Genomic DNA, 27,956 nt, shown 5'->3' on the forward strand with positions numbered 1-27,956 from the left:
TAAATCCCATAAAAGGCATTTATTTAAAAACAAAACACAAAAATGAAAGATCCATGATAATTTGGCAAATGCAGAGATCACAAGGGGCATGAGTAGGACTAAATATTATATCGACGTCAGTCTTCCTGCAGAATCCCCCGCCTCTCCCCCTAAGATTGGTCCTTTTCTCCTTTCTTTATAGCAGCAGCAGGACTGAAAACCACTGTCTTAATATATGTGCATACATATACATTTATATAATTAATTTGATTCATTTTGAAAATAATGTTAAGTAGCTACGTACGATACCACTACCATTTCATATGGATGCTAATCACCAGGAAACAATCTAGGAACCACAGGAAGATCTAGAAAGGCAGAACAAGACAGAGAGAAAAGGAGATGTGTGGCAGCACTTCTCCTCAAAGCTTGACTTAACAAAAGACCTTTAAGTAAGAGAAGAGAGGCAAGTGGGCGAGAGAAACAATCAAGGTTATAACAAAAAAAGAAAAAAGAAATCATGGCCTCTCTAGAGCCATGGATTTAATGTTTGTCCATTAATCCAATGGCGCGTCTGCACTGGAATGGTTTCATGTCTTGTTCTGCAGCGGGTTCGGTTACATTACAATCATTTCATGATATCTTCGCTGAAGGGGTTCAAGAGAACTGTGTAGTTGTGGCATCCAGCTGTTTTGCACTGAAGACAGGTCATGGTTAGGTAAAAGTTCAAGGGTAGAGTTTCAGTACTCAGCGGCGTACTCTGTACCATGGAGACCTCTGCACAGTAGCGTAAACTCCTTCACTATATCCTTCACCCTCCTCTTGTTCACTCGCTCTCTGTTTAACAATAGAGAAGAAAAGAAGGCAGAAAAGAAACAATTATAAAGTATATGTAAATTGCTCCTTGGGCTGCTTCCTTCTTTGTGTGCAAACATGTGTTTAAAGCATAATCAGTAAGGTCTCATATTTTACAAACATTTGTCTCCAAACTTAGAGCAGAACTCTGGTTTGTTTTCCCCCTTGGTGCCGTTCCTTTGTGTAGCTGTGACACAGTAATCGCGCTCGGGTGCAGACAAAACCAACCGCACTGAGACACTTTGGAGGAGGTAGTTTTGTGTGGTTCGTTTATGGTGTGAATGTGATTTGACCTCAATCTGAACAAACTACCAGGAGTAAATTTCCAGTTTGAGCAAAAAACGCATGTATGCCGTGTATTCTGGGAAGTAACAAGGTCCAATATACGTGCTGTGGTCTGTACGGGCTAGCAACTGTGAACTTAACTTAAATCTCCAACAGTTCAGAACACAGCATCCGTATTTACTGTTGTTGCTCACACTCCAGACATATCTAGCCAATGATCATACTGAACAGTCTCGCGTGGTTTGTAGTGACAAATTATCACAGTGAACACGTTATAAGTTTACAAACTCATCAACAGATTAGGACCAGAGTAAATGAACAACAGATGTGACAATGCCTCAAGTAATGGTAATTTAATGGTCGGGCATGGCACAGCAATAAGCATTTCACCTCATGTCATACTGTGTATGCATATGTTATGTGACAAAAAAAATTTGAATTTTACTTGAAATTTGAAGTATGGCACCTCTTTTTTCTGGAATAATCTACAGAAGGACCTGAAACTGTCAGAGTTGGTGGTGATGCAGAACAGTCCTCTTGGTCAATGTGATGTTACTTGTTCTTAAAGTGTTATCGCATATGATGTGAGTCTCACACTCCCTCGATTTTACTGTGCGTTTCTGTATTTGTTTCATATGTTAAATCTCAGTGAGACCAAATAAAAGGATGACATTATGGATGTGTGTGTCCAGTGGTGTTACCTGAGTATCTGGTGTGAAAAGTTATCTTTCTGCTCAGCTGTGATCCGTGATGATGGGAATCCTGGAGGTTGCAGCGCCTCTTTCAACCACACGGCGAGAAGAGAGAAGCAGTGCTTGTTCAGACAAAACAGCACATCTGCAAACTGGTCCATCAGACTCCGAGACGCCCCACCTCCAATGCCCTGGGGAGAGCAGAGGAGGTAAATTACATCAGGGACTTAATCGCAGTAAATGAGGAAGAAGAGTTTGGAGTGTAATAACACAGCAAACTGCAGGATCACTGAAATGATGAAACATTTCTGTGGTGTGAATGTGGTGCTTCTCACCTCCAGAACGGCCTGTACCAACAGCTTGCCGTCCTCCTGCACCACTCTGGCTAATGGAGGCACGTCTGAGCAGTGGGGTAATAGTTCAGTCTAAGACAGGAACACAGAGAGAATCGTCAAATTTAAAGACAAATGACTCACTTCTGAACACACTCGTATGGTTTAAGCTCTGTGTGTGTGTGTGTGTGTGTGTGTGTGTGTGTGTGTGTGTGTGTGTGTGTGTGTGTGTGTGTGTACTTACAAAGAACAAGCACGTTGACTTGACAGTCGGAGCCTCAGGAAATTTGAGTGACAGAACTCCTAGAAGTGGGAGACAGAAACTACTGAAGGCTGGTGTCAAACATTTACAATTTGTACTTTGTACTGACAAGCACACATTCACAGAAACTGTAGCAAAACACACAACAGTGTGTATGGTTGTCTAAATCATGTGCAAACTTACCGCAGTGGAACACTGCTTTCACGTCGAGGCTCTCAGACAAGAACAAATCGGGCTTCCGTTTGAGGGCCTAAAAGCAGATAAAGGAATTAAACAGAGTATGTTTTTGTCGGCCCGACCCAATCGGTACTGCTTCACCACATTCCACTGCATAAGATCCTTCAAATTTCTGGTATCAACAATACCCGCTAAGCCTGGTAGTCAGATCTGACAGCAACACGGGCAAGGAGCCAGATCTGCCTACCAGGCTGCAATACTCTCTCTCCGTCTGTTTAGGAAGAACTATATGCAAACTCATACAGAGATCCTCCAATGCAGAAGTCGGCAGGTGTAACAAACAAATTGCACAAAATCAAACTTTGAAATCATTTGAAAACTTAAGTCAAACTAAAAGCAATGGTGGTTTTGGGCTCGTTTCTTGAACTCAATTGTATTCCAAACATTACATTCCTTGTTTTTGGTTGACTGGATTGAATATGCAACAGAAGTGTGTAAGTAATTAACATGTGCAGATAAAGAGAAAGACAACTCATCTCATAATAATGAACTCATTCAGGATGGAGGAGAGGAGAGAGGGAGAGAGGGAAAGGGAGAGATGAAGGTCAGATCTATCCAAAGATAGAAAACCAAGGAAGAAGAATGAAGACGAAAGACAAAAATATAAAACGGGAGAGCCATCAGCCAATTTGTCTGAACTGATTAATATTAGTTGAATATTAATTCATTTGGGCTTTGATTGGCTCTGGGCTGGAATGACTTCAGAGGAGGACTCAGCTCAGAGACTAATCAGTCACCTGAGACCACAATGCTGATACTCATACTGTTGCATCATCCTTCCCATGAGCGCCGCATCAACTAAAATATTTCCTCTGAGGTTCTGAGTTTGTGGATTTATTTTTTCCAGATGAGGAAATCTACCCTGGTGTTGACTTTAGGGAAAATGGTTAAAGACATAATACGATTTAAGTGTGTCAGGTGGTGGATTTTATTGCAAAATGACTTCAAACAAGTCCTCTTGATCTTTTGTTATAAAGTAGTAACTGGTTAAGGGTTTACATGGCATGTGTCATGAGAATTTAAGACATCAGAGGGTATAAAACCCTTCCAAAAAACCCAGGGTCATTTTAAAAATGCCCTGTTATCTTACTGAAACAAGACTGGTTATGTGATGATGGTAACTTGGCAGTGAGAAGAGAAAATCCTGCATTTTTGCAAGAGGCCATAAAAAATGTTTTATTAGCTGATTACCTGAATATAACCTGAACTTACAAAATAAGGATTTTGGTTGTTTTTCCTTACTGTACTGGGCACACTGCACAGATAAAGCTCATTTCTACAGGGCAAATAAAAACTCTACATGAGTACAGCGCTATGTTTTTGTGGTGAGGAGACTGTTAGAATCAAAAGCGTTTGAGGAGAGACAAACGTCCCGTTTTCAAACATTCCCCTCGTGTGTTACATTCCACTGCCTTGCCTATGTAACAAAGAACAGAAAAGGGTATATTTATATAGAGAGAGAAGAGGACAGAGAAACAGGTCGGAACTAGAAAAAGAGAAAGAGAGAGAAACCCAAAGTGAATGAAATAAGAAACCAAAAACACACCTGAGCTTGGAGTTGCATAAATGAATCAACAATATCAGGATGATCCCTGGGTCCTAAAATATAATAAAGATGAAACTTAAGAAATCATAAGAGAATAAGAATAATATACAAACAGCAACTTAATAGATTCAACAGTCATGTGGAAATAAAAGAGAACTCAAAAATATTTCATTGAAATAATTCACACGTGAGTAAGGAACGAAGGGGAGAAGGGGGGGAGGGGCATATGAAGCTTTGGCAGAGTCTTGGAAGAAGAGACCAACCAAAAACAAAACACAGGCAGAAGACAAAGACATGGGTCTGTTTGGAGAGAGAAACGGAAAGAAGTAACGAGAGAAAAAGAACAAACCTAAAAGAACAAAAGTGTGTTTGGAGTGGGAACCCAGGAGGCACCTCTGTTACTGTTACAGCTTGGAGGAAGAAAAAACAAGGAGAAAAAAAAAGGCACCAAACCAGAATGAACCCTCTTTTATCTGCTCCTCATGAGGCGCCGCCGACATCAACACCATCAAATAGCAAGCAAAGCATTTCCTCTCATTTAAACGAGCACCTCAGAGGTGAAGGTTACTGTAAAGGGTCCATTCAGCACTAGTCAATAACATCCCCATTGGTTCAATGAAAGCCCACAGCATCAATAGGAATCACATTTAACATTAAGGACAGCTTCACTTATCACGACCTCCCTTTATGCTGGACACAGACTACAAGGCTCTGAAAACATATGATGCAGAGTTAAACACACATCTCTTGTAAAAGCGGAAGAATCCACATTGAAATTTTTGACTTTCGGGATCAATCCAATAGCGAAAGGTTGACGTTGGAAGGACTCCAACTTTTTCTTTTTTCTGGATAAAAGAAAACAGATGTAGTGAGCGCCCAGCTTTGGCTGTTCCCAGACTCCAAACAAAGTTTCCTGCTCGATACCCTCCTCCAGCCCACTACCACACAGGAACACTTCCGAGACAATTCAGGATTATTCAAAAGGGTTGTGATAGTGAGCCTGACTAATTCTTGGACAACAGTGGTTGCAGTCGTATGGAGCAAGCCCTCCCTGCTATGTTATATGTCAACTGAAAAAAGCTAGTCTTTTTGCTGTGACTGTATCCAGTACTAATACTACTGCAGGACACCTGCTCAGAAAACAAGAGTTTAGAGGAGGGAGGAGAGGCAGCCATTACTTAATCAGTCAAAACAGGAAAAGGGGGAGAAGAAAAGGGGACAACACAAAGGGAAGGGGAGTATCAGACAGACTTGGCAACAATACTCAAAGCCATGTTTAATGAAAGAGGAGATATCGACTCGAAGATGTCCATTTATGTCAAATATTTAATAATCACTCTAGCCCCCGGGTTACGCATATGAGGAAACTTTTCCTCAATGAAATACTTACATTGGTTTGTAAATGTAAAAGACAAATAAATGTAATAAATAAATTCCCCTATTGAACAGAATCATGACAACATCTCAACTGTTACAAGATAGTAGCAGATAGCAATAATCTGAAAATGACTTGAATCATAAGTGGAAAAAAAGGTCTGCTTTTATGACTCTCTGTCAACACACCAAGCAGACAGACAACTCCGCTCACATTATTGAGTAATTAGAGTGAATGTCTAAAGGTCGACTGTGGAGTCCGATGACCTGTAACCTTTTTTGTTGTTTTCTTTTTTATGCTCCCAGGCTGACCTGTTAGCAAAATCTACTATGTTGCACAAGTATTCTTAGCAGGAAGCATCAATGGACATGAAATAAAACCACCTCTGCTAAACCAAATCAAAAACTGTCAAATCAAATACGACTAGAAACATGTACTCAAAAAAGGAGCATGTGCACATTCAGGCAATTTTTTTTTTTTTTTAGGTGCCTGACAAAAAAAACCCCAAAATAAATCACAATATGTTGTGAAAATTATACGTCCACGATTTAAAGGTCTACCTCTGCAGAATGTAAAGGAAAGATTAACTAACTATTAAATTAGAGCCAAATAATGTGCAGCTTTTCTGTCTTTTTCAGAAAAAAACCTACCTGATTTTAACAGAAACCGTTTATATTACTGACACTCCCGCCCCTGCAGGACCCCCTACCTTGCTGGAAGATGGACAGTGTTACCGAAGTAACCAGCTCAAACAGAGCCTTGATGGGTGGGAAGTGGTCTGTCTCACTGGCAAAGATATGCACCATCTGAAACAGCAGGGCCTCACATTAAAAACTATTTTTACTTACACATAAAAAACTGGGTTACTCAAAGGAAAACAGGCTGCAGTATGAAGAAAGGACTTTAAACAGGCAACAAACTAACCAGATAATTACTGACTACCAGACACTTTATTAGGTAGGCTTCACTAGTATTGAGCTCGGCCCCCTTTTCCTGTCAGAACTGCTTTAATTAATTGTGGCATAGATTAAACAAGGTGCTGGAAACATTCCTCAGAGATTTTGGTTCATATTCATGACATTTTTGTGAGACTGTTTTATAAATTTTATGTTCAGTTTCTCATTCTTTGCCGACAGGAGTGATGCCTGGTGTGACCTGCTGCTGCAAACGCTCATCTGCTTCAAGGTTCAATGTGTTCTGCTTTCAGAGATGTTCTTCAGACCTTGCTTGTAACAAGTGGTAATTTGAGTTGCCTTGCTATCAGCTTGAAGCAGTCCAGCAATTCCCATCTGACCTGAGGCATCAACAAGGCATTTGGACTATTCTCTGAAAACCTCAGAGACAGTTGTGTGGCAAAAATCCCAGTAGATCAGCAGTTTTTGAAATACTCGCACCAGCTTGTCCACACCAGAATCAAAGCCACTTAGATCAGCTTTTTACCCCTTATTCTGATGCTCAGTTTGAACTTCAGCAGGTCATGTTGATCATGTCCACTTGCTTAAACTGACTGAGCTGCTGACATGATGGCTGATTAGATATTTGTGTTAATGAGCAGCTGAACAGGTGTACCGAACAAAGTGGCTGGGGACTGGAGGGATTTTTTTAGATTCATTTTAGAAGGCAAGCACATATTCTTCTATTTTCTTTCTTTACTGTTACCCAGTGGAGAGATAAAAACAAGCTTTGTATTATTACTTTTAATTCCTCCAGTATTTCTGGATTTTTCTTATCTGTGGAAATTGGCATAATTGACACTTGTTTAGTAAGTAGACATTCACACGTTCAACTGGACTTGCATTTGAGTTTTAAAAGAAACGGACAAAAAAAAAAAAAGAAAAAAAGGAAGAAAAAAGAAAAATTAGGTTTCTTCTGCAGAAACCTTCCTGCTTAGGCTACAAACTTTAACTTAAAACATATGCTGTGAAGCTGCAAATAATAAAAAAATCGGACTAAATACCATCTGTAAATAAATACACCAGACCTTTTTCTGTGGAGTAAAAACCTAACACATTTATTTGACATTATAAATAGCACTAAACTGTCAGTAACTGCTTTTAATAGGTTCATAGTGTTCTTGCTTAACCTCCTGAAGGAAAATGTAATCAGTAATAAAAACATGTTTCAGTTATGTGGCAACATAAATCCTACTAGAAAGTCTGGTGATGAATAAATACCAAAACTCTGGATCATGACTTACAATGTTATTTAGCATTCTCATTAACCTTGGACTTGCTGGCACATAGCTCTGTAACTCCTACACTACCACTTTTAACAAAGCGTTAGAGCTTTAAAAGCAAATGAAAAGATACTCATATATGTCTAAATCTCTGACCAAAATGTGTGTGTACCTGTCGGGTGAGGTCAAGGGCTGAAGCCTGCGGAATGGTACTGTACATCTGCCCAAGCATCTCACTTAGCTGAGAAACCATGGGAGCAAAGTCATGAAGGAGAGTTTTCACTGACTTCTCAAAGATGGCACACACCGCCTGAGGGATATTACAGGATTAGCTACATAAAATATAGACAAAATATAAAGGCATGCATTGCACATCTTAACAACTCACCTCTACAACCTGTGAGTCGTTGAGCCACTTGCTGAGTACCGTCTGTATGAGAGCAAAAACTTGTTGCAAAACAACCACGACCTGAAACACACAGACATCATTAACCATAATCTGCTGACATCTGTGAGTCCATATAGTGCGGCTATGATTGTTATTGTTATAAATAGAAGTATAAATCCCCAGTCATGAGTTTATTCAGTGACATCCTGATGTGTTCAGTGACGGAGACAGCACGGGTTGGGTTGTAGAGAATTAAAGTCAAACGGCTGCAAGGGCTATGCATCTCACTGCTTTCCATGTCTACTTAACTAGAGTGTGTCATGCTATAAATCTGTAAAATGGTACACTCTCTGTGTTTATATTAGCTCAAATCTGACAAATACAGATTCAGCTCATTGACGACAGCCATAGAAACTGTTCATTCATGCAACACTTCTAATTAAAGTGATGACTGTGTGCTGTGACTGACCGGGTTTGGTCCTGGTGGAGGTGGGGCTGTTTTGACAGGTGGTGCTGAGCCATCCGCTGACTCGTCATCCTGCTTGCTAATGTCGAGCGTAGTGAATAGGTTGGACAGCAGCCCCAGGATGTGGATGATTGCTAACTTATTAGAAGGATTAGGCTGAAGGAACAACAAAAAAAGAGAAACAGATTACTTCTAATTGGAAATTTGCTCATTTACAACCTAATGCCGGGACCCAGACTGACTAAGAGCATTAGTGTCAGCCTTGAAATCTATAACTGCTTAATTATTTAAGACACAAACAAATCTTGAAAACTAAGACATGTTGGCACAATTACAATTGCGAACAGAAGAAACAGTTTTAAGAATGATTCAAAGGTATCAACAATTCAAGGCGGTAAGAAGTGAAGTGTAAATAAAAACAATAAATGAAATTTGACACTAAATAATTTATTCAGTAATAATAAACTCAATGTTACGGTTAGGTTAAATTTGTTCTTTCATATTTATATCTTTACAATTAAACTGTTAAATTATCATATTTTCAATTACAATTTCAAGTGAAAAAAATAATTAAAATTTTTTTTTGTCTTGTTGTCATACCACTTTTCTTAAAGGCATCATCACACCCACCCATGCAAACACACTTAGCACAAACACACCATCACAGGTAAAAACATTAGTAGGAGTTTCACAGGCAGTGGTTAATAATTGCCATTTTTGGTGGAGATGTAACAACCAAATTGCAACAAAGAGAACAAACATGTAGTTGCCACACCCTCTAAGAGCCACATCTTTTATGTCTCCTTCAAATCCATTGACAGTCCCATGCTAATCCTGCAACAACTGCAGCTGAACTACAGTTCATGGACAAATGCTTCTCAACAGCCCCCAAGTGCCTCCATCAGTTATTTATTCCCCCATCACATGTCATGGTCATTCACCCCTGATGTAATGCAACCCGAAGGTCTCCCCACTAGGTGCCACTATTTGTCCGGCACCAGACACCACCTGATTTCCTAGTCTGATGTAATGCCGATACATCAAAAAGCAAGACAGAAAACAATAAGAGGGGGAGGAAACGAGGATGGGTAAGACATGGTTTGACTGTGTGTGCGTATTTTGTGAAGGATGGGAGGTGAGACAGGGCCAGAGACAGACACAGAAATGAAAAGCTTCATCTAAACTGACATCTCTATTCAGCCCATCCAGGGTCTGTACTGATAAAAACAAACAATACCACACACAAAAACAAGCGATCAGGAGAAAACCTGTTCTGTTCCACAAACAGTAAATATCAGACTATTTTTAGACAGGAACAGCTCTATATTTGTACTATCCAGTATGACAGTTTATTGGATGTAACATTTAAACAGAGTCATGAATTTTCTTTTGCCTGACTGTTTGCTCACAAGCATGACCTACTGTAAGTACATTGGTGTAGGCAATTTTATTTTCCCAACTCTGCTTTTATCCTGTGGATGTTTCCATGAGTAAGAGAAAGGGTGTCTTTGCTACTTCCATGTGAGTCACTAGCCCATGGTGCAGGGTCAAATCCAATCTGGTCCCGCAGAGATATGTTCCACTGCAGTGACACCACACAGACACAAGGCCTGTTCCTATTGGCCAGAATCCAACTGTGCCTGCGCTCTGTTTGTGTGTGCCGTTTCACGTTGGTTTGTATACGTACCGTCTCATCTGCTAGTTTCTCCAGTTGCTGAATGTAGGGGGTTATGAGAGAGTGAAGGTTTCTTAAGATGTCTTCCACGGGGAGAGCAGAGAGCAGAAAGCCAAGAGCCTGCATGAGCCACATACACTGACTTGTCTGCAAGAGGAAGGAATCGCAGGTTTAGCTTTAGTTTAAGCAAGCTTTAAATCATCACAAAGATCTATACAGACATAGCTAACAGATTGTTGCACAACACATAATCTTCAGACTACAGGCTGCAAACATGTCACATAATCCTTTCACAGCTTTTCTCATTTAATTGTCACTTCTAAACTGAGTGCCAGGACAGAGACAGAAACAGAGACTGAACGTGACACGGTAAATACTGACCTTGTGTATCTGCTTGATAAGCACCTCCTTGATGGAAAAAAAGAGAGAGAGAAAGAAGGCTGTATGATTTTGAGAGCTCAACAAAAACATCTCAAAATAGCAATAAAAAAGTAATCCAAAATAATCCAACTGAAGTCAGTTCAAAGTGTACTTATTTCTGGAAAACAAGAACATTACAAAAATCTGCAACACCTTAGCTTCCAAAAACGAAGAAGGAAGCAGTTAGATTATCAACTTCTTAAATCCTGGAACAATTTGGAAGAAAGTACACAAGCGTATAATATCCACACACCTGTGAGACAGCGACTATGTTTGTCGCATATTGGGGTAGGTCATATTTGCACTCCCTACAGATTTTCTTGAGGGTTGACACTGAAGACACAGAAAGGTCTGGGTTTCCTAAAGCTTGTAGCACCAAGGGAAGGACACTGCTAAGCATCACTGGGTGGTCTGCCAACCATTCAGCGAGAGCACCTAGAATTCAGATACAGATCAACAAACTATTTGTGTGTTTTTTCTGTATGCACCACAACTGTCTAGTCACATGAATTACCATTATTTACATTTGATATTCATTTTATTATCTTTATTGTCTTACCTATTGTGAACATCACTGTGTCTGCTAACTGGACGTTGTTGATATTGATTCTGGGGATGAGACCTATCAAGCCTGGGATAACGTCAGAGTAATTTACATCTATCGTCTCTGCTATGGACTGGAAGCCATACAGCAAAGCTTCTGTGTGCTGAAGGAGGAAGAAGAAGCGTATCAATGTATTTGTGTACAAAATAAGAAAGGTGACGCAATTATAATAGCTTAAGGAATGGATTAAAAGAAGAAGAAGTGATAAATAAATAAAACATTGGAAAGAAAAAATAATTCAAAACTGAAATCAAAATGTTTTTTGTTTTTGTGATTACACATTTCGCTTTTACGTCTATTTAGGTTATATAAGTCTACAGGTGCTAGCCTCAAAAAAGAATTATATCTGCCATGACACATTTTCAGTCCAGGCTCTTTTGCAACACTGAAAGAAACTGAAAATAGCTTAGATTACTTCTTTGCTTGTTTATGTGTCTATGTCTCACCCACCTGCCATGATGTAGGCTGCTCTGCATTAGTCAACAATCTTCCCAGTTTGTCATACAGGTTACTCAGCAGCTCAGATCCCAGCATTTCATACACATACATGAGTGTGTCTGAGATATCCACTCTGAAGGACAAACGTGCACAGACAGACATTTTAGGGGCACGGACTCTAGAAACCTTATCCATTGATCTGTTTACAAGACAGGTTTTGCCCTCTCAGCTGTCAGTTCAGTGAGAGTCTATTAGAGGAATACATGCTCATTTGTTGACCAATCATCCTGTCAGTGAGTAATTTCTGAAACTCTTAGACCATCACCGAAACACTTGCACACAACAGCAGTGGCACAAACGGGCTTGTACAATAGACTGAGACAGATCCATGCATACAAATGCGCAAACACAAAAGCAAACAAACACACCTGTAGATTCGGAACTGCTCTTTTTCATCTGAGGACCAGGATGCATACTCCTGATCAGAGGGGAACTGGGCTTTGTGCAGCAGGACATCCACCAGCTGGAAATACACTGGCCTGTAGACCTGCAGATATACGGCCTGTTTGTCTGACTCAAATGACATGATCTCATCCTGAGAAGAAAGAGATAAAGAAGAATCAAATCGATGGTCTTTTACATAAAATGACTGAAATACTTCCAAGGTATCTATCTGACTCACACAAAGTTCACAAAAAAACAAGAACTGATTTTGGTTAATAGTTTAGATTTTACAATAATAACACAATTACCCAAGCTCTGCAAATAGAAACCAACCATGAAACAGATAATATAGAAGACAAAACCCAATGATTTCAGAGCTGCAATTAATAATTTAAAAAATGAAGACAAAGACCTATGACAGCCCGAAGAAGAGTTTATTTGTGCAATATGAAGTGCAGAATGACTCATGTTCTCATGAAGTCTGTTAAAAGTGAATTGCAAGCTTTGTGATACTATGGAAGAGGTAGCAAAACTTAATGGAAGGGATGGTTTTGAATGCCCAGTAAAGACATGACTAGCAGAAACATCTAGACTTACTGGGATTACCCATAAACACATTTTATATACTGTAAGAATCTAACCTTGAGGTACAGATCTGATTTGAACATCACTCACTTGTAACGTGTACCAAAAGGTGAGTGTGAGGGAGCTCGTTGTCTCATTGACTGGGTAGTGGCCGGGGATGCCTGTACAAAACATGATCATGTTGACTAAAGCCAAGAAGCTCTGCCAGTGATCCACCTGCTCCAACAGAGTCCTGGAGAGAGTGGGAGAGACGAGTGTAAAGGGAAAAAGAAAGAGATAGAAGAAAGGTGTGATTTGGCAAGTGCACAGTGAAGTTAGTACACATTTAAACTAGACTACTCCTCTCTTTAAACAACACATAAAACGCTGACAGTGTAAAGACAGTTTAAAGCATGATTTATTTCATACAAACTGAGCTCAGTAAAAACCAAGATTTAATTTGGGGTTTATTCCCCTCCAAAGTAGGGATGGGTATCGTTTAGGTTTTATCTGTACCAGTACCAAACCGGTACTTTTGAAACGGTGCCGGTGCTTAAAGAATGGAAAACACAAAATTGGTCCAAAAACCTCATGTTCAGCTGTTTTTTTGTAAAAAGATAACAATGTTAGCCTTTTCTGCCGCTATAGGGGATTTATGGCATCACTCTTGGCTGGAAGCAGTGCTTAATCAATGGAAAAAACACAAACTTCGTCCAACAACCTCTCATGTTTAACTGTTTTCCACTTTTTCTTTGGTCATTTTAGCCTTTTTGGCCAGGGTGAAGGGAGTATCTGTAATCAAAAAAGAAGACAGCCGCATGTAACTACGACGGTGTTTGCTGGTTCACCTTACGTGCATTAATGTAATAACGTGGTTAGCCTACTCAACGTAAATTACACATGAACAACATTAAGCTACTCACGCAGAGAAGAACGTGAAGTACAGCCAGACTTTGACCCTTCACCTTGGGCATTTTTAATCTGTAGCTCTGCTCTAAAAGGGCCCGCCTACTACACTTGCCATAATGGCACCGGATACCGGTACCCATCCCAACTCCAAAGTAGGAGGAAGTTTTTTTCTCAATAACTTTGTAAAGACTTTGAAAAAGCATTGTTTTCGTGCAACTCTGCTGCACTGAAGACCCATGAAAATGGAAATTAGTCTGCTATTGTTGTAGAAGCTGTTTTCACACCCAGGAATTTATTTTAAAAAAAGAAAGAAAGAAAAGTGATGAGGTTATGTCTCAGCTGTCTCCATCTTTCTTTTCTGTTCCCTGTCTTTGTCAGAGATGCACGTCTGCGTGACAGCACCGAATCAGACACACAAAGCAGCCACTGAGGATAGGATGAGGCCTGTATATAAAGAATGAAGATGAAGCCTGGTCTTTGGCTCTGAAAATTCTGCAAGCTGCACCTTCCAGGATGACCGTGTTGGGGTTGGCTGTGTTAGAATATGCGCAATAACCAATCAGAAAATAAAAAGCAGTTCTCCAATTCAGTGCTTTGTATAATACCTCTTCTGCTCTTCATTCACTTTCTAGGCTGCTTAACCACCACAGCCTGCTTCTTCTCACTTTTTCAATTCCAATGCTGCTCTGGACTCTATATTAATATTAGAGGGGGTTTTTTTGTTGTTGTTTTTTTTTTTTTTAAATCTAGATTCACTTTTAAATACCGTTTGTGTTGTTTGTCTTATCTAAATTGAACTAACAAAAAGTGCTTTTTAAGATTTTTTTCATGGCCACTCAGAAGTCCCTTCCCCCAAAACCATGCTTACCTTTATGTGTGGAAACACAAAAAGGTAAAGACCACTTCAAAAAATAACTAAATAACTCGTATTTCCTGTAACCTAAGAAGGTAGGTTAAGGTAGTGCCACTTTCAAAATTTCAAGGGCAAGTAATTTCTTGAAATATTAATAGCAACAATACTGACCAAGATCACTTTATTTTTAAGTGTTTGTGCTATAATAAACACACACCTAGAGTGGTTTTCTCCCAATGTGACGGCGATCCGGCAGATACCGTGGCAGGTTTCCATGTCTCCATTCTGAACAGCCTCTCTGAGCTGCTCCTGGAGTGCCAGCACTTGAGGGACCAGTTTCAACAAAGTGTTCACATATCTGCAACCCATAAACACAAACGAATACAAAGAACATCTACAATCAGTATTTATGAAACTGCAAAGTTTAATAAAAATGATTTTTTTTTTTTTTTTTTTTAATACAGCAGATAAAACACAGGATGCAAGGCTAGGGACTCTCAACTGGTGTATATCAACCTGACTCACACTGCTCACAGCTAGGTTGATGTATTTATTGCTCCTTTCCAAGACAAGTGTTTATTTCAAATCAAATCTCAGTCCAAGTTAGTCCAACCTCTGATCTAGCACACCCACCGTAAAAATCCCACCAGAAAATCTATTCAGAGCTTCTTCTCACAGCTTCACTGCTGTCAAATTTGATTCTGTCCTCTTCCTGCTGTCTCAGCCATTTATAATTCCCTCACTCTGGCTAAAAGACACGTATGACGTGACACACGGCACCACACGCTCCCCTCACAGCTGCTCATGTGACGACATCATACAACATCAGTTCTCCTGTCGTCTTTAATGACAGCAAGAAAAAGAGTGACATTTGGAGATGAAGGGCTCCTGAATGTCAACTAGAAGATTATGTGCATGAGTGAATGCTATACATGTAAACCATATTACGTGTGTCCCACTGGGTTTTTGTGGCATGCAGCCTGTGCTTCATCTTTTACGAGAAAGTCAATACGGAGGTTGGTCCAGGTCGATGAATATTTATCAATGACAGAGCAAGGTTGTGGGACTATACCGGCATTTGGAAAAGCACACAAAATTATAAAAAAACAACAACAAATATTTCAACCTAATCAACTGTAGGTTAGATTAGAGCACTAGAGAAGCACACTAAGGCCACAACTGACTATTATTTCCATTATCAGTATCTGCCAGTAATGTTTTTTTAATCTTTAAAAATCTTTAAAAAAACAACAATAACAAAAAACATCTATTTGACATACGCAAAAAAAAGTCATCTTTAAATTGTGATAGCTACATGGATTTCCTGTCTATGTTGACTAATTAAATATTTCTCAGTGGTAATTTAACAGCAGCCACAGGAAAAGTGTCCAGACCCAACCGACCCCCCTTGCAATGTACCTCCTGTGTTGCACGTTAAATGTATCCCTTGCTGCGGTCATAGAAAGGATTTATTATTTTAATTTCTTTAGGACCCTTTTATGAGTCAAGCAGATGGTTCTATGGTCCTGTATGAAGTCCAGCCCTCTATTAAGCTGCCCATGCTGACTCAGCCTTTTCTTGAGTGAGATCCACCCTGTTGTGAAGCACATGTGTATGAATATGGCCTCCATCTAATAATCTCATACCTGTACATCTATTGGCCTAGATCCTGTGTTCAGCTGTCTAAGTAATGCTATGAGTTGCACTGAGAACTGCACTTAACCTAACTGACTGTGCGAGCACGCGTGTGTGTACATGTGACCGGTAGACTGCACTAATGCACTCAGAAGATCATTCATTTTTAATAAGGTGCTTTGCAAATGCAGGTCATGCACTTTTAGCTCAGAAAAGGAAGGCTTGGTGTGCATGTCATGTGATTAAAAGGGAAGAATGAATTTGTATGCATTTCCCCACTTCCTTTACTTGAGATGACATTCTGGAGATTCCTCTGAGACAGCCTGCTGCCATCTCCTCTCCGCTCGCTTATAGTTATCTCCTCTTCTCTTTAGCTCCTACCATGATGTTATACAATTTCTGCCTTTCTTGACTCCGCCTTCATTCTCTCCCTCTCATTCCAGATCTCCCCCCCCCCCCCCCCCCAACATCCCTCTCCCCACCTCTGATCCCCTCTGCAATTACTGCAACACTCTGAGACAGGGGAAATGGGTTGCCTGGCAACAGGATGCAGCTGGACCAATAGCATCCCCCTAAATGAGTTGACTGTAATGTGTTTAAACAGAAAGAGAGAACAAGAGACAGGGAGGAGGGCTTAGTGCTGATGAGAGAGATGAGAAAGGGGAAAGGAAGAGCACAAAGAATCAGAGGTAGAGTGAGAGAAGTGATAAAATAGAATTAAAAAAGCGATTGTGAAGGATGGAAAAAAATGTGGGCTTTGACAGTATTTTAAGGGATAATGGAAAAACAGATTTATTTGTTTCCTTGTCTTTCATTCATTAATGAACAGATACTATTTTATGGAGTTACTTTAACCTTATGATTAAACAATGGACCAACAAAACCAGCGGCCACATGTGTCTCAGGAGACGCTTCTAATAAGACATGACTTCTGGGAGGAGCTGACAACCATGACATTAAAAAAAGAAAAAACAAAAACATAACTGAAAAAAAGGAAATCAGAAGAAATCAGAAGGATAACATTTGTAACAGTCTATTCTAGGAGCCTGGAAATACTTATTTTATGCTGTGTGTGTCATGTTGAGACTGAAGATGTTCTACCTGTAACTCCACTGCCATTAATTGTCCTCCTACCATCTGCTAGGAATAATGTCAGGTTGTTTAAAACAAATTGTCAACAGTAACTTCACAGGTCCAACCCTCTGTCTGTGCAGCCGTGCAGAGGTATGGAGGATGAAGCCTTTTATCCTTCCACACATCTCACACCTTCCCTTGCCCTCCCCTGTCTCTTAGCATCCTTTCTTCTCTTTGCATCGCCCCATCGCCCCCTCCCTCTAGATTTCTGTCTCTAAGGGGAGGGGTAATGGGTGCCTGCTATGTCTGAATCAACCGGGGCATGATGACATCTCTCCCCAGCTCTGTAACCATAGCAACGCCAGCCAACCGAGAAATGCCGCTCTCCTCCCCCTGGCTGTCAGATTGCCCTGTATCAATCCCTCCCTCCTTCCTTCCTTCTTTCTTTCCATCCCTCCCTTGTGCCCTTCCAGTGCCCACCCTGTCTGCTCTCAGCCCTAAGCTACTGATTTTTTCATCTCTCTCTTTCACTGTTTTCATTTTGTCTCCAGTGTATTTTCACCAGTTCCTCACAACCTTTTGTGTAGCAGTATAGTTATCATGTCGTCTTATAGTTATAATCCCATTTTAATGGGTAAACATAAATGCACATTTACAAACATTTGTACACACCTTTGGGAATCGGGTTGCGAGATGGCATTGACTATTGCCTCTACTGCTGTGTCGAAGAGCTCTGGGTCGGGCAGGGCACTAAAGCAGTCGTGCACCAGGCCTTCACTCTCGCTGAGGGGCACATCTAGCAGCACCCACGATGACAGGCAGCGTAGCACGCGAGCTTTCACGGCTCCCGGGCTGTCTGTCCGCCGCAGTAGTTGTTGCAGTAAGGGACACACTGACCCCCACTCCCGTCCCAGGGCTCCCCGAACCTAGAGTGAGAATGATAAAAAGGGTTAATACTGCTAAAGCTTTGTTTAGGTCTAGTATTTGTCTCTTTTATTTTGGTGGCAATAAAATACTTGGATACCATACTTTTTGGAATATAAACCATTGTTTTCTCACAAACATCTCTGTAGTTAAAAAATCCAGTCAAAAGAAAGAACTGTTGTTCAAAAACATTTAATAAAAGAAAGAAAGAAATGTGAGGTAGCTAAAATGCAAAAAATGTTAAAGCTTTCTTAGTCTTGTGTTGTCATATCATAGCATAAAATGAACTCTGGTTGAATACATGGGCTGCATAAAATACTACAAGAAGTCGCTACTGGCATGTGAGCCGTTTAAGTTTTTTAAATTTTCCACATTTCCACAACAAAAAAAATCTTATAAAGCACTATTAACACTCTGAAGATGCATGGACAGAGTAAAAGAGTTAAAAATTTAAAAAAATATTTAATATAGGGAAACCTGCAGTGGATGCAAAGATAGGAGAAAGGGGTGCCTGGAGAGATACCTGTCCTTTCCGGTACTGGGGCAGACGGCTGGTCTGGAACTCCTCAGGCAGGACAGTGAGCAGCTCTAGCAATGCAAGGCAGCGTGCCCGTCCGTCCACTCCTCCCCCGTCCTCCTGAAACACTCGCACCATCTCTGCCACTGCGCCAGGCCAGGCCTCAGGCATGGTATTGAGTGCCAGAGAGGCCAATGCCACACACAGCCTTGTGAGCACCATCTTGGAGCCAGAGGAGAAGCAGGCAATCTGGGAGAACAGCTGGCTCTTCAGAGACTCATACTGGTCTGTGGGGATATCTGACCAGTACCGAGAGATCTTGGTGTGAAGTGCACTAGCGCCAAAGTACTGGATCTCTGGAACCTGTGAACGAAGAAAAGATGGATGCAAATTACAGAAAATATCTTAGTTTCTTCTATCTATGTGTGTCTTTGTGAGAGTCTGTGTACCATGTACCTTTTCTGGGCTCAGGAGGGCCCAGCAAAACTGCCAGGCCTGAGGCGAGACCTGAGCCTGCATTAGCCATTTCTGGGCCAGATTCTTGTTTTCTATATTAGGGTCATAGTACAACTGGTGGAGTGCCTATGAAAAAGAAAAGAGAAGAATAATACTAAACAGTGAAACCAATCCATACAGTCTTGAACCATGAAGGATCTGAACAACTTTCTTGTGAGAAATGTTTGCAACTACACTCCACAGTCACAACAGTGGGTGTCCGCAAACAGACCTGCTGCGAATAGATGCATTCCTTTGAGCGCTTATATGCTGGAAAGGCCTTGATGCCTTGAGAAATGAGAATCTTTTCTCACTTGGCAACACATAAACACCAAATAGACAGGTTACCTCCAAAATCTGAAGAGTTGAGAAAGCAATGACCTGAAAACAGGACTCTGTGAAATGTAGCTCTGAGTAATTTGAGTACTTGAGTGCAGAGAGAGCCAAAGAAAAAAAAAAGATAAGGGATGAGTGTGAGAGAGGGCAATACAAGAAAATAAAATGCAGTGTTAATTAAACAGACACCTCTAATCCTGACAATGCTAGACAAAATACGGAGGCACTACTCTGCAAAAAATGCCTTTTTATTTCCTCCTCTCTGTCTCGCACACAAGCGCACTAGCACACATACATGCTCACTGAACTGAAACAGCTGGCTGCCAGCACATAGTGTCTCAGGGAAGCAAAAAAAAATCTATTCAGTGAGCTTTTGATCCTTGTCTTTTACCCCTGAAGCCTGCTCACATCACTTCCTCCACCACCAGTCATGCTCTCCTCTTTTCTCTCTGACAGTTCATCTCTCTATTTTTCTTCCTCGAGCCTTAACTGTCCATCTGGTTTCTTCCCATGCCTCTGTTCCTCACATTTCTTCTAGGATTTACATTTTACCCCAAAATATAATGTTGTAGAAAAGGGAAGGTTTAACAATACAGCAAAAAAACATGACAGGTTACAAAGGACAACAATACAACTAAAGCTGAAAAAAGACTATCAATACAAAGTCAATACTGACTAGAGGCAGAGTTTCAGGTGATGTTCTCTAAATGTCTGTCATCCTCCACTGCAATTATCTGTCTCTACTCACTATACTACTCTGAACACGGCTGCTGGCTGTTAATGAGCTGACTGTTTGCACAGTCAGGTAGCATCTGTACATAGCTGTACAGATGCTATAGCAAGAGCTATAGGAGCCATATGTATGGTAAGGGGCCTTTACTTATTCTTAGCTCATACTTAACATCTATCTTCAGTTTCAGAGAAACATAAGTGATAACAGGCTATGAAACCTCTTTTTTTTTAAACCACATATACCACGATTGAGGACTGTTGACACATGGAGAGAAACTAAGCCTGATAAATTGTAGGGAAAATAAGGACAACGGTTTACTGCTGCTTTTGTGCTAACCTTTAACTATAATTCAACCTGCATTACTGTTAACAACTTATAAATTGAGGGGTGTGAACTATGTTTCACTTCAAGTGTAGCATGCTAGAAAATATGAGAACCACTGATGTAGAAAAATCTCCATGGCAAAATGTATGAAAAATGAATGTTGTGCTGTGATTTGGCAGGATCTTTGCAATTTGGCCCCAACTATAACTGGATTTTTAGGACATTTATCATTTTTAGAGAGAGGAAAAATAATTTCAATATTAATATAGATCAGCTAATCCATCCATTTGTGATGTATATAGACCTATCGGCAGTATTTTCCTGGAAACATTACCTGGGAAGCATATATGGAAAATAGGCAATGTTTCCCATATACTCAGTTATTTGTGGCATCTCAGTTATTTGCGAGATGCCACAAATAACTGACCAGCTTTCTTCTAATGATGTTCTGTTTTTTTAAACCATTTAAATCTCATTTTATTGATGATTAGCACTGAGTGTAATCATTTCACTCAGCACCTTGTTGTCCTTCTCACATGATCGTATACAAACACTAGCAACAGACCCATCTAGGAGTAGCTCTGCTTCTCTGTGCTCATTATCTGAATAAAATATGATAATTCAGGGGAGGATTGCAGTTTGCTTTACTAGAGAAAAGTGTCTGACTTCACAAATCTCACAATCAACACAAATATTTATGTGCGAATTTGCCCAAAACTACTGGATTTAGGTAAAACTGAAAACACACTACTCTTCAATAAAGTTAACAGAAGCAAGAGTGCAAGGAGCCTGGTACCAGGGACAGCTATTAGTTAAAGTTATAATACAACAAGATCTATGAAGTTACTAGGGTATACATAACTGAGAGCGAACTGCTCATCCAAGAGGAAAATGTTAATGCAAATCTGAATAGATGAATATTCAGGTCCAGCTTTAACTCATATACCAATTAAGACATAGATCAAACATAAAAAGATTGGGTGTATAAAAAACGGTTTAGTCAGTTCCACTGTGCCATTGATGTAATTCGAGTCATAAACAGCAGCTTTTAACTCCACTGTGTGATCGCAGACTTCTCCTTATTTAATCCTGAACAGCGCTGTGTCTGAGCTGCTCTGTCCTTCCGAGGTTTATTATCAAAGCACACCATGCTAAACAGTCTGCTCAGTTTGCTCCTTTAATCTGTTGACAAAGAACCACTGCTTGTCTTTTCCTATAAATCACACGAGACATCTCAAAAATCTCAAACAACTGTATTGTCTACTGTTAACTGGTTCTTAAAACAAGAAGAAAAGAAGAAAACCCACATCCTTAAAAACACTGGCCCTCAATTTTACTTGCAGTTGATAGAGGTAGTTGTATCTACAGATGGTCGCAAAATGCCTGCACCACCTGGCTTCAGCTGAGGAAGCCGAGCTCTTGGCAGACACTGTCAAAGGTCATTAGCCTCCTCACCACTGTAGGAAGGGAAAGGGCGTGTAGGTAAAAAACAAAACAAAAAAAAAAAAACCCAACATGCCTCCATCAGACAGATTCACTATCTAGCTGAATCCTCACGACCAAAACAAATAGCTATAATACTTCACCTATAATTTACTAAATACCAAATATGAAGCAAATCCAGGAGGTGAGAGCCATTACAAATTAAAAATGATCTTATTAAAATAACAAAACGTGCATAGCAGCAGATTTGGACTAATAGAGGCAGGCAGATCTAAAATAAAGGCAGTCTTTTTATTTTTATTTTTTTACTAAAGAAATCTCTCTTCCCCAGCATGCTTTTAAGGCATAAAAGCAGGAACCCCCCACACACATACTTTGGAAATATCTTTGCACACTGTGTTCACACACAGCAGGTCAGGTTCAGTGTATTTTCAAGCCATCTGTCCACAAGTGTCACTGTAACAGCTACGGTTGTGTATGCAGAAGGCATGATCACATCACTGACCCATGATAACACTGCGAGAGTCAGAGACATGCAGACGAATGATGATTAATGAGGGAACAAAGAACAATAGTTTGTGTGCGCGGGTGGCTGTTGACAGCATACAGCCAAGATAGAAATTAAGAATACTATGTTGCCAAGAGTGATTATATCTCAGTCACATGAACACTAAAAAAATCTCTTGTACCAAATGTCTCCATATGCAGTCCCTTGTTCCATAAACCATTTATTTTCCTGAAAAGTTTCAGAGGACTGCTGAGGTTTAGATACTGAATTGAGGATAATAATATTTATTTACTATAGAAATGCATCTATCTGATATTTAGAGCTGACGTTAGTTAACAGACATGACAACTGAAAAAACCCCATAAGTGTGCTTTTCCTGTTGACTTCACTCTCTGTGATTTGTGCTAATGTTCGGTGTAACTGTGATCAACTTCCTTAATATTATTTTACTTCATCTAACTAAAGGTGCGTCCCATGATTCAGTTCTAAGATTGTTGCCATTTATCTTAGATATAAACAACCATAATACTGTCACAGTACCACCCACCCAAGGATTTGGCCACAAGGATGTGAAGGGTATGGGTCTGAAGTAGGGCTGTTCGATATAACGATATATATCGGATGACCATATAAAAACGTCTATCGTTTCATTTTACGCTATCGTTTGTTTCGTGGTGTCGCAAAATAAACTCTTTACGGCAATATTTTTTCATCCTTTTGATGGTCACTGTAGTGGCTATATTAATTTCTTAAAGTTCTCTCTTTCTCTTATATTTTATATACCACACTACAGACGGACAAGCGCCTGTTTTTATGCGTTGTGGTTAGCAACAACGACAGTAACAGCATCGCATGTCCGCTTGTTTATGTTCCACATAAACCTTTCACAATAAAGCTCAAGATCCTGTTGAGACTTTTCAAAATAAACTGAAGCAGGTGAAAGAGCAGATTATTTACAGATGAGAAGTAAAAAAAAAGAGCCGCCAGGTGCTAAAAAATAAACCTTAGACTCAAACGTTAGAACAGGCTGTTCCCCGCAGCACGCCGTGTAATAAATACAAAGAAAACGGCGGCTGTTACAACTTATGTCTAAAAATGTATCGTTTCATGCATCTGTAAAAACACTCGACTCCAGCTACATGACGCGCAGCTAGAAACACTTCCCGCAAGTCGAGCTGCCCGAGATTCACAGAATTTACAGAAAATTATACATTTTTGTGATTTATATCGTTATCGGACGATAGAATTCTTATATCGGGATATGAGATTTTGGTCATATCGCACAGCCCTAGTCTGAAGGGCCTCCAGGCATACTAAATTGCCCTTCATGAAATGACAGGAGCAGGTGTGAGATGATGGGTTTTCAAGAAGAGGATACTCAAGCACCTACAGGCTTCACTTCCCTCTTTTTTTGTTTATTTGGAATATGATTACTTTTATGTCTCATCACCCAAGTGTTGAACTGTCTGCGGGGTGAGGAACCGCAACTCAAGACTGAATGGAGTGCATAAGCTGGCCCAAATCTTCGGAGTAAAGATTGGGCGAGTGGAAGCCATGTATTCTGGACTTTACAGGGATCGTCATTTCGCCTAGTGAGCCTACGTGTCATCGAGGTAAGGCCAGCCTTCTTTGCATGCCGGTGGCCCCTAGAGAAATGTGAAATGTTTGACGACCATTAAAATATCACTAAAGCAAAGTTTCATTTTTATGCAGATGATACTGTGATCCACTCCTCTGCACCTACTCCTAATCAGGCTCTCTGTCAGCTACAATCAGTTTGTAAAACATTGCAGCACAACTCTGTGTGTGTGAACTCAAACGTACTAAACCTTTCAGCTCTGAGAGTGAGTTAGTATCACAGAAGTACTTATGAATTACAATTGATAACTTTAAAAAGGGTATCTAAATTGAAGTATCTGGTGAAAAAAATAGAAATTTTCTGTCACTGTTGATTAAAACATTATGTTAATTTTGTAAATTATGGTTATTATTAGAGTCAAGAAACAACACTACCCAGGGAAGGTTTTTTGGCCAACAATTGGCCCAATAACAAGCTGCGAGAAAGCACGGTGTTCTTAGTTTCACAGTCAGATTCTCCTGCTCTTTGTTTCAAAATACCAAGATGGTGAGGGTGAGAACACTTAACTTGTATCTTTACATGACAGGAGCTAATTAACCAATTATTAATGTCTAGACGTAAACATTAAAAAAAAGATTCCCAGTCTCTTTCTCACAGTGAGTAATTCAGGTTATTCATTTAATACTGGCATTGGATTAGCACAAGAAGATATATCAAACTCTTACACTCTCACTACTGAAAAACTATTTAATACATCATGTGTAATTTCTCAGTGACAGATTTTAGGGTGCTGCTATGTTCTATAATATGTTAGCTGGCTGGGTGAATAGTCTCCTCAGCCTTTAAATGTGATAAAACTTCTTAAAACTGCACCTGCTGCTACATAGATCTCACCCTGAAATTACCTACAGTTACTGAATGACAGAGGTGCTTTACCAGCTGAGAGGCAGGGAGCTAAACCATACTAAATGGACCTTGACAGTCTCCTGTGCACAGCATCCTGTGTGGGGTGATTACAGGTAGTTACGGTAACAGAAAGTCACCCTGTTAAAGTTCCCTTGAGCAAGAATTGGGCCGATCCAGTGCAGTGTTGGGCTTCTTTCCTGTGGTACAGCAGTATTTTGTCTCAGGGGAGAGCTAAAAAATGGCAAAATCCTAAAAACATACTGTGGCGCTCTGAATTTCCTCTTAAAAATTCCCTTTCTTGGCACATAGTGACTCCAAAGATAATTATAGTTGGGCGGAAATGTACGCCAGTGTTCGAACCCCTTTTATTATGCACACAAAGATCCTGACAGTGTGACACTTTGTTTCACAGAGCTGAGACTGAACAAAGAGCACTCTATGGAACACATAGAAACACTGGGCCAGGAACCATCATCTCCACCACCATCTATAATATAAGCACACACTACCAAACACCCACTGCAGCAAAGGGAAAATTCTGCATCTACAATCTCCTTTTTTTAACTGCTCCAATAAAATTACAATTTATCTTTTTATTCATAAGCCATATGCTACTGTACAGTAGGTAATTTACTGCTGACACTAACATATTAGACAATAAGTTAAATATCAGATTTACATGCTAAGGATGTTTTTAGGTAAGCAGGAAAAGACACTTTCCATTCTCTTAGCATCCTACTGATCCCATAACCAAAGTGTTATCACCAAACTCACAAGAAAGGATAAGAAAATAGAAAAAAAAATCTCAGCTACCGGTATTACTTTCTAAATATAGTCAAGCCTTAGACTAACAATATCTCATTAGTTTTGAAATGCCACTGCACTATAAATACAAAACTGCTGATATCTTTTATGGGAAATTATACTTCAGATGCTATGTGCTGTATGCATGCTATATTAGTTCATGAGATTACAGATAGTGCTGTACGGCTTGGAACAGACTGAATGCTGGTGCAAGCTGTCACACAATCTGAATAACGACCTTAAATTCTTAAACACTACCCACACATGACATTTTGTTATTTGCAAAGACATTACAGAGATGCTCTTAAACACTTTTTAAAAACTATTATTTACTGAATGATTAGTACCCTGACACGACTACCTGATTCAGACAGTAAAATGAGTCAGTGAAAGCTGAATGTAGCGCATGTGGCTCACACCATTTTTTTTTTTAAATATCAGGCATTGTTTTTGCATGTGTGAAGGGTTTTTGGTAAGCAAGGTTTCACTTCAATATTGCAAACCCAAAATAAAAACAGAACAATGTTATGATAATATCTAAGCATATGAGTTTGGACTTAGTTTACTTTATCTAAAAATTTACCTCCATGCTTCAAGTTATATTAATTACACATTTTAAGGAGTGCATGTAATATATGTTAGTGTTAACTTTAAATTTAGAAAATGTAATTCCATGGAATGGAGTATCTTTTTCCTCTGGTGTGTCAATAAAACAATACACTCTCCACTTGCAGAAATGAAACATGAATAAGTGAAAATAGATTATCCCAAGGCAGAACAGGACCGTGCTCAGTGTTTGTTATTCTTCTTTGTGCTTTTATTACACCACACTACCTATCTATCCAGGCATTTTCCCCACAGGAATCTGCCTCTCTCCTTTAAACCTGCCTCTAATCATTTCTGTCGCATCCCCAACCTCCTCTCACCCCCTCCTCTTTCTTTACTGGCACTGTTATCGACATGGACCCCTCCCTCCTTCACCTCATCCCTCTATCAGTTTTATCACATCAGCTCTCATCCACCCCAGGAGAACCTTTCTCTCTCTCACACACACTCTCCACCGCCTCCCCACCCATCCCCTTGTGTCCCTGTTAGCGGCCACCAAGGAGGAAGATTTATCACAGCGACCTGGCTGCAAACACTGCCATGCACACGCACGTACACACACATATACACACACACTCTAGCTGAATATAACCAATCTGACAAAGATAAACAAAACCTTGAAGCGCACTTAGGAGAATGTGCATGGAACAACCTGTTACCACTTCAGTATTCTTTCTAAACATAGCATTTAGTCGAGGCTAAATTAGGTGAGGTCAGCTCGTAAACACAGCAACATCACGTCCCCTAAATAAACCAGCATTGTAAGAAAAAGTCTTAACCAAAGTAATTACAGCGGGCTACAAGGCGCACTTAAGCGTCCTGCTTTCCCCCTTAATTCGCCCGTATTATCTTTAACACAGCCCCTGCTTTTCCTCTTGAGCTGACTGATGCAAAAACTTACCGTCTCCACGTTTTCCACCGTAAAGTCCAGGGCGTCCGGTGTGGCTGCTATTCTCCCCGGTGTCTCCATATCTCCGCTGATACGGAGCTGTCAAATGATCAAAGAGGAGCAACACATTCAGCAGCAGCTTTCGTTAAACTTTCCCCCGCAAAGTGTGTAATTTCCATAATAATTCCGCAACAGCAATGAGCATGTTTAGGTTAGGTTTACGATATGATTAATTGTAGTCATAAGGATGACAGGAGGGGCTAACCGGCAAGCTAACATTAGCTCTTCTAGCTGTCGCTAACCTCCACTATGTAAGAATACTACAGCGATTGCTAGCGTCACTGTGCTAGCACGAAACTAGCTAACGTAGCAATGTAACTTGACGCAACCCTAGTGTCAAATTCAACCAAGCGAGACGGCGACGCTGGTATTTTCAGAGTGACAGTTTTATCATAACAATCTCATCTCAGTGTGTTATCGCCAGTCTATCTGGTGGACCAGTATTTTCACACCTTTCTGTCCTGCGACGGTCTGAGACGATGCTGGCAGCTCCCCGCCGCTCTTCTGCCTCTGCTCCGTCACCAGTAGCCTTTGCTACGTTCACGTGTTGTTGGAAATATCGTAATCGCAGCGTAACCAATGAACAAGGCAAATGAAACAGCGATTTTGTAAAATTCCCATAA

At 40.2% G+C, this 27,956-nt stretch overlaps 1 protein-coding gene across 2 annotated transcripts; it reads right to left on the reverse strand.

The window, feature by feature from the left end:
- On the reverse strand, positions 1–27,889 carry LOC113016052 (importin-13-like). Of its 2 annotated transcripts, XM_026158531.1 has the most exons (23): positions 27,786–27,889; positions 27,286–27,372; positions 19,107–19,232; positions 18,657–19,013; positions 17,882–18,135; positions 14,718–14,858; positions 12,850–12,991; positions 12,159–12,325; positions 11,743–11,863; positions 11,248–11,395; positions 10,942–11,123; positions 10,650–10,676; positions 10,281–10,415; positions 8,597–8,749; positions 8,128–8,208; positions 7,912–8,049; positions 6,273–6,369; positions 4,189–4,241; positions 2,589–2,655; positions 2,388–2,446; positions 2,147–2,236; positions 1,821–2,002; positions 1–816 (listed from the first exon to the last, which is right to left on the reverse strand). In XM_026158531.1, the coding sequence occupies exons 2-23, from the start codon at positions 27,352–27,354 to the stop codon at positions 720–722; spliced, it is 2,886 nt and encodes a 961-aa protein (XP_026014316.1). In that variant the 5' UTR covers positions 27,355–27,372; positions 27,786–27,889; the 3' UTR covers positions 1–719. The 2 variants fall into 2 exon arrangements, with proteins under 2 accessions (XP_026014316.1, XP_026014317.1); XM_026158532.1 differs by lacking the exons at positions 1–816; positions 1,821–2,002; positions 2,147–2,236; positions 4,189–4,241.
- Positions 27,890–27,956: the final 67 nt, after the last annotated feature.

The sequence above is a fragment of the Astatotilapia calliptera genome, chromosome 23 (assembly GCF_900246225.1).
Source record: "Astatotilapia calliptera chromosome 23, fAstCal1.2, whole genome shotgun sequence".
NCBI lineage: Eukaryota > Metazoa > Chordata > Actinopteri > Cichliformes > Cichlidae > Astatotilapia > Astatotilapia calliptera.

Coding starts and splice junctions, on each gene's coding strand:
- LOC113016052 (XM_026158531.1), bottom strand. CDS start 27,354: ATGGAGACACCGGGGAGAATAGCAGCCACACCGGACGCCCTGGACTTT. Junction 19,014..19,106: donor CCCTCCTGAGCCCAGAAAAG/GTACATGGTACA, acceptor CTTCGTTCACAG/GTTCCAGAGATCCAGTACTT. Junction 10,416..10,649: donor TTATCAAGCAGATACACAAG/GTCAGTATTTAC, acceptor TTCCTCTTGCAG/ACAAGTCAGTGTATGTGGCT.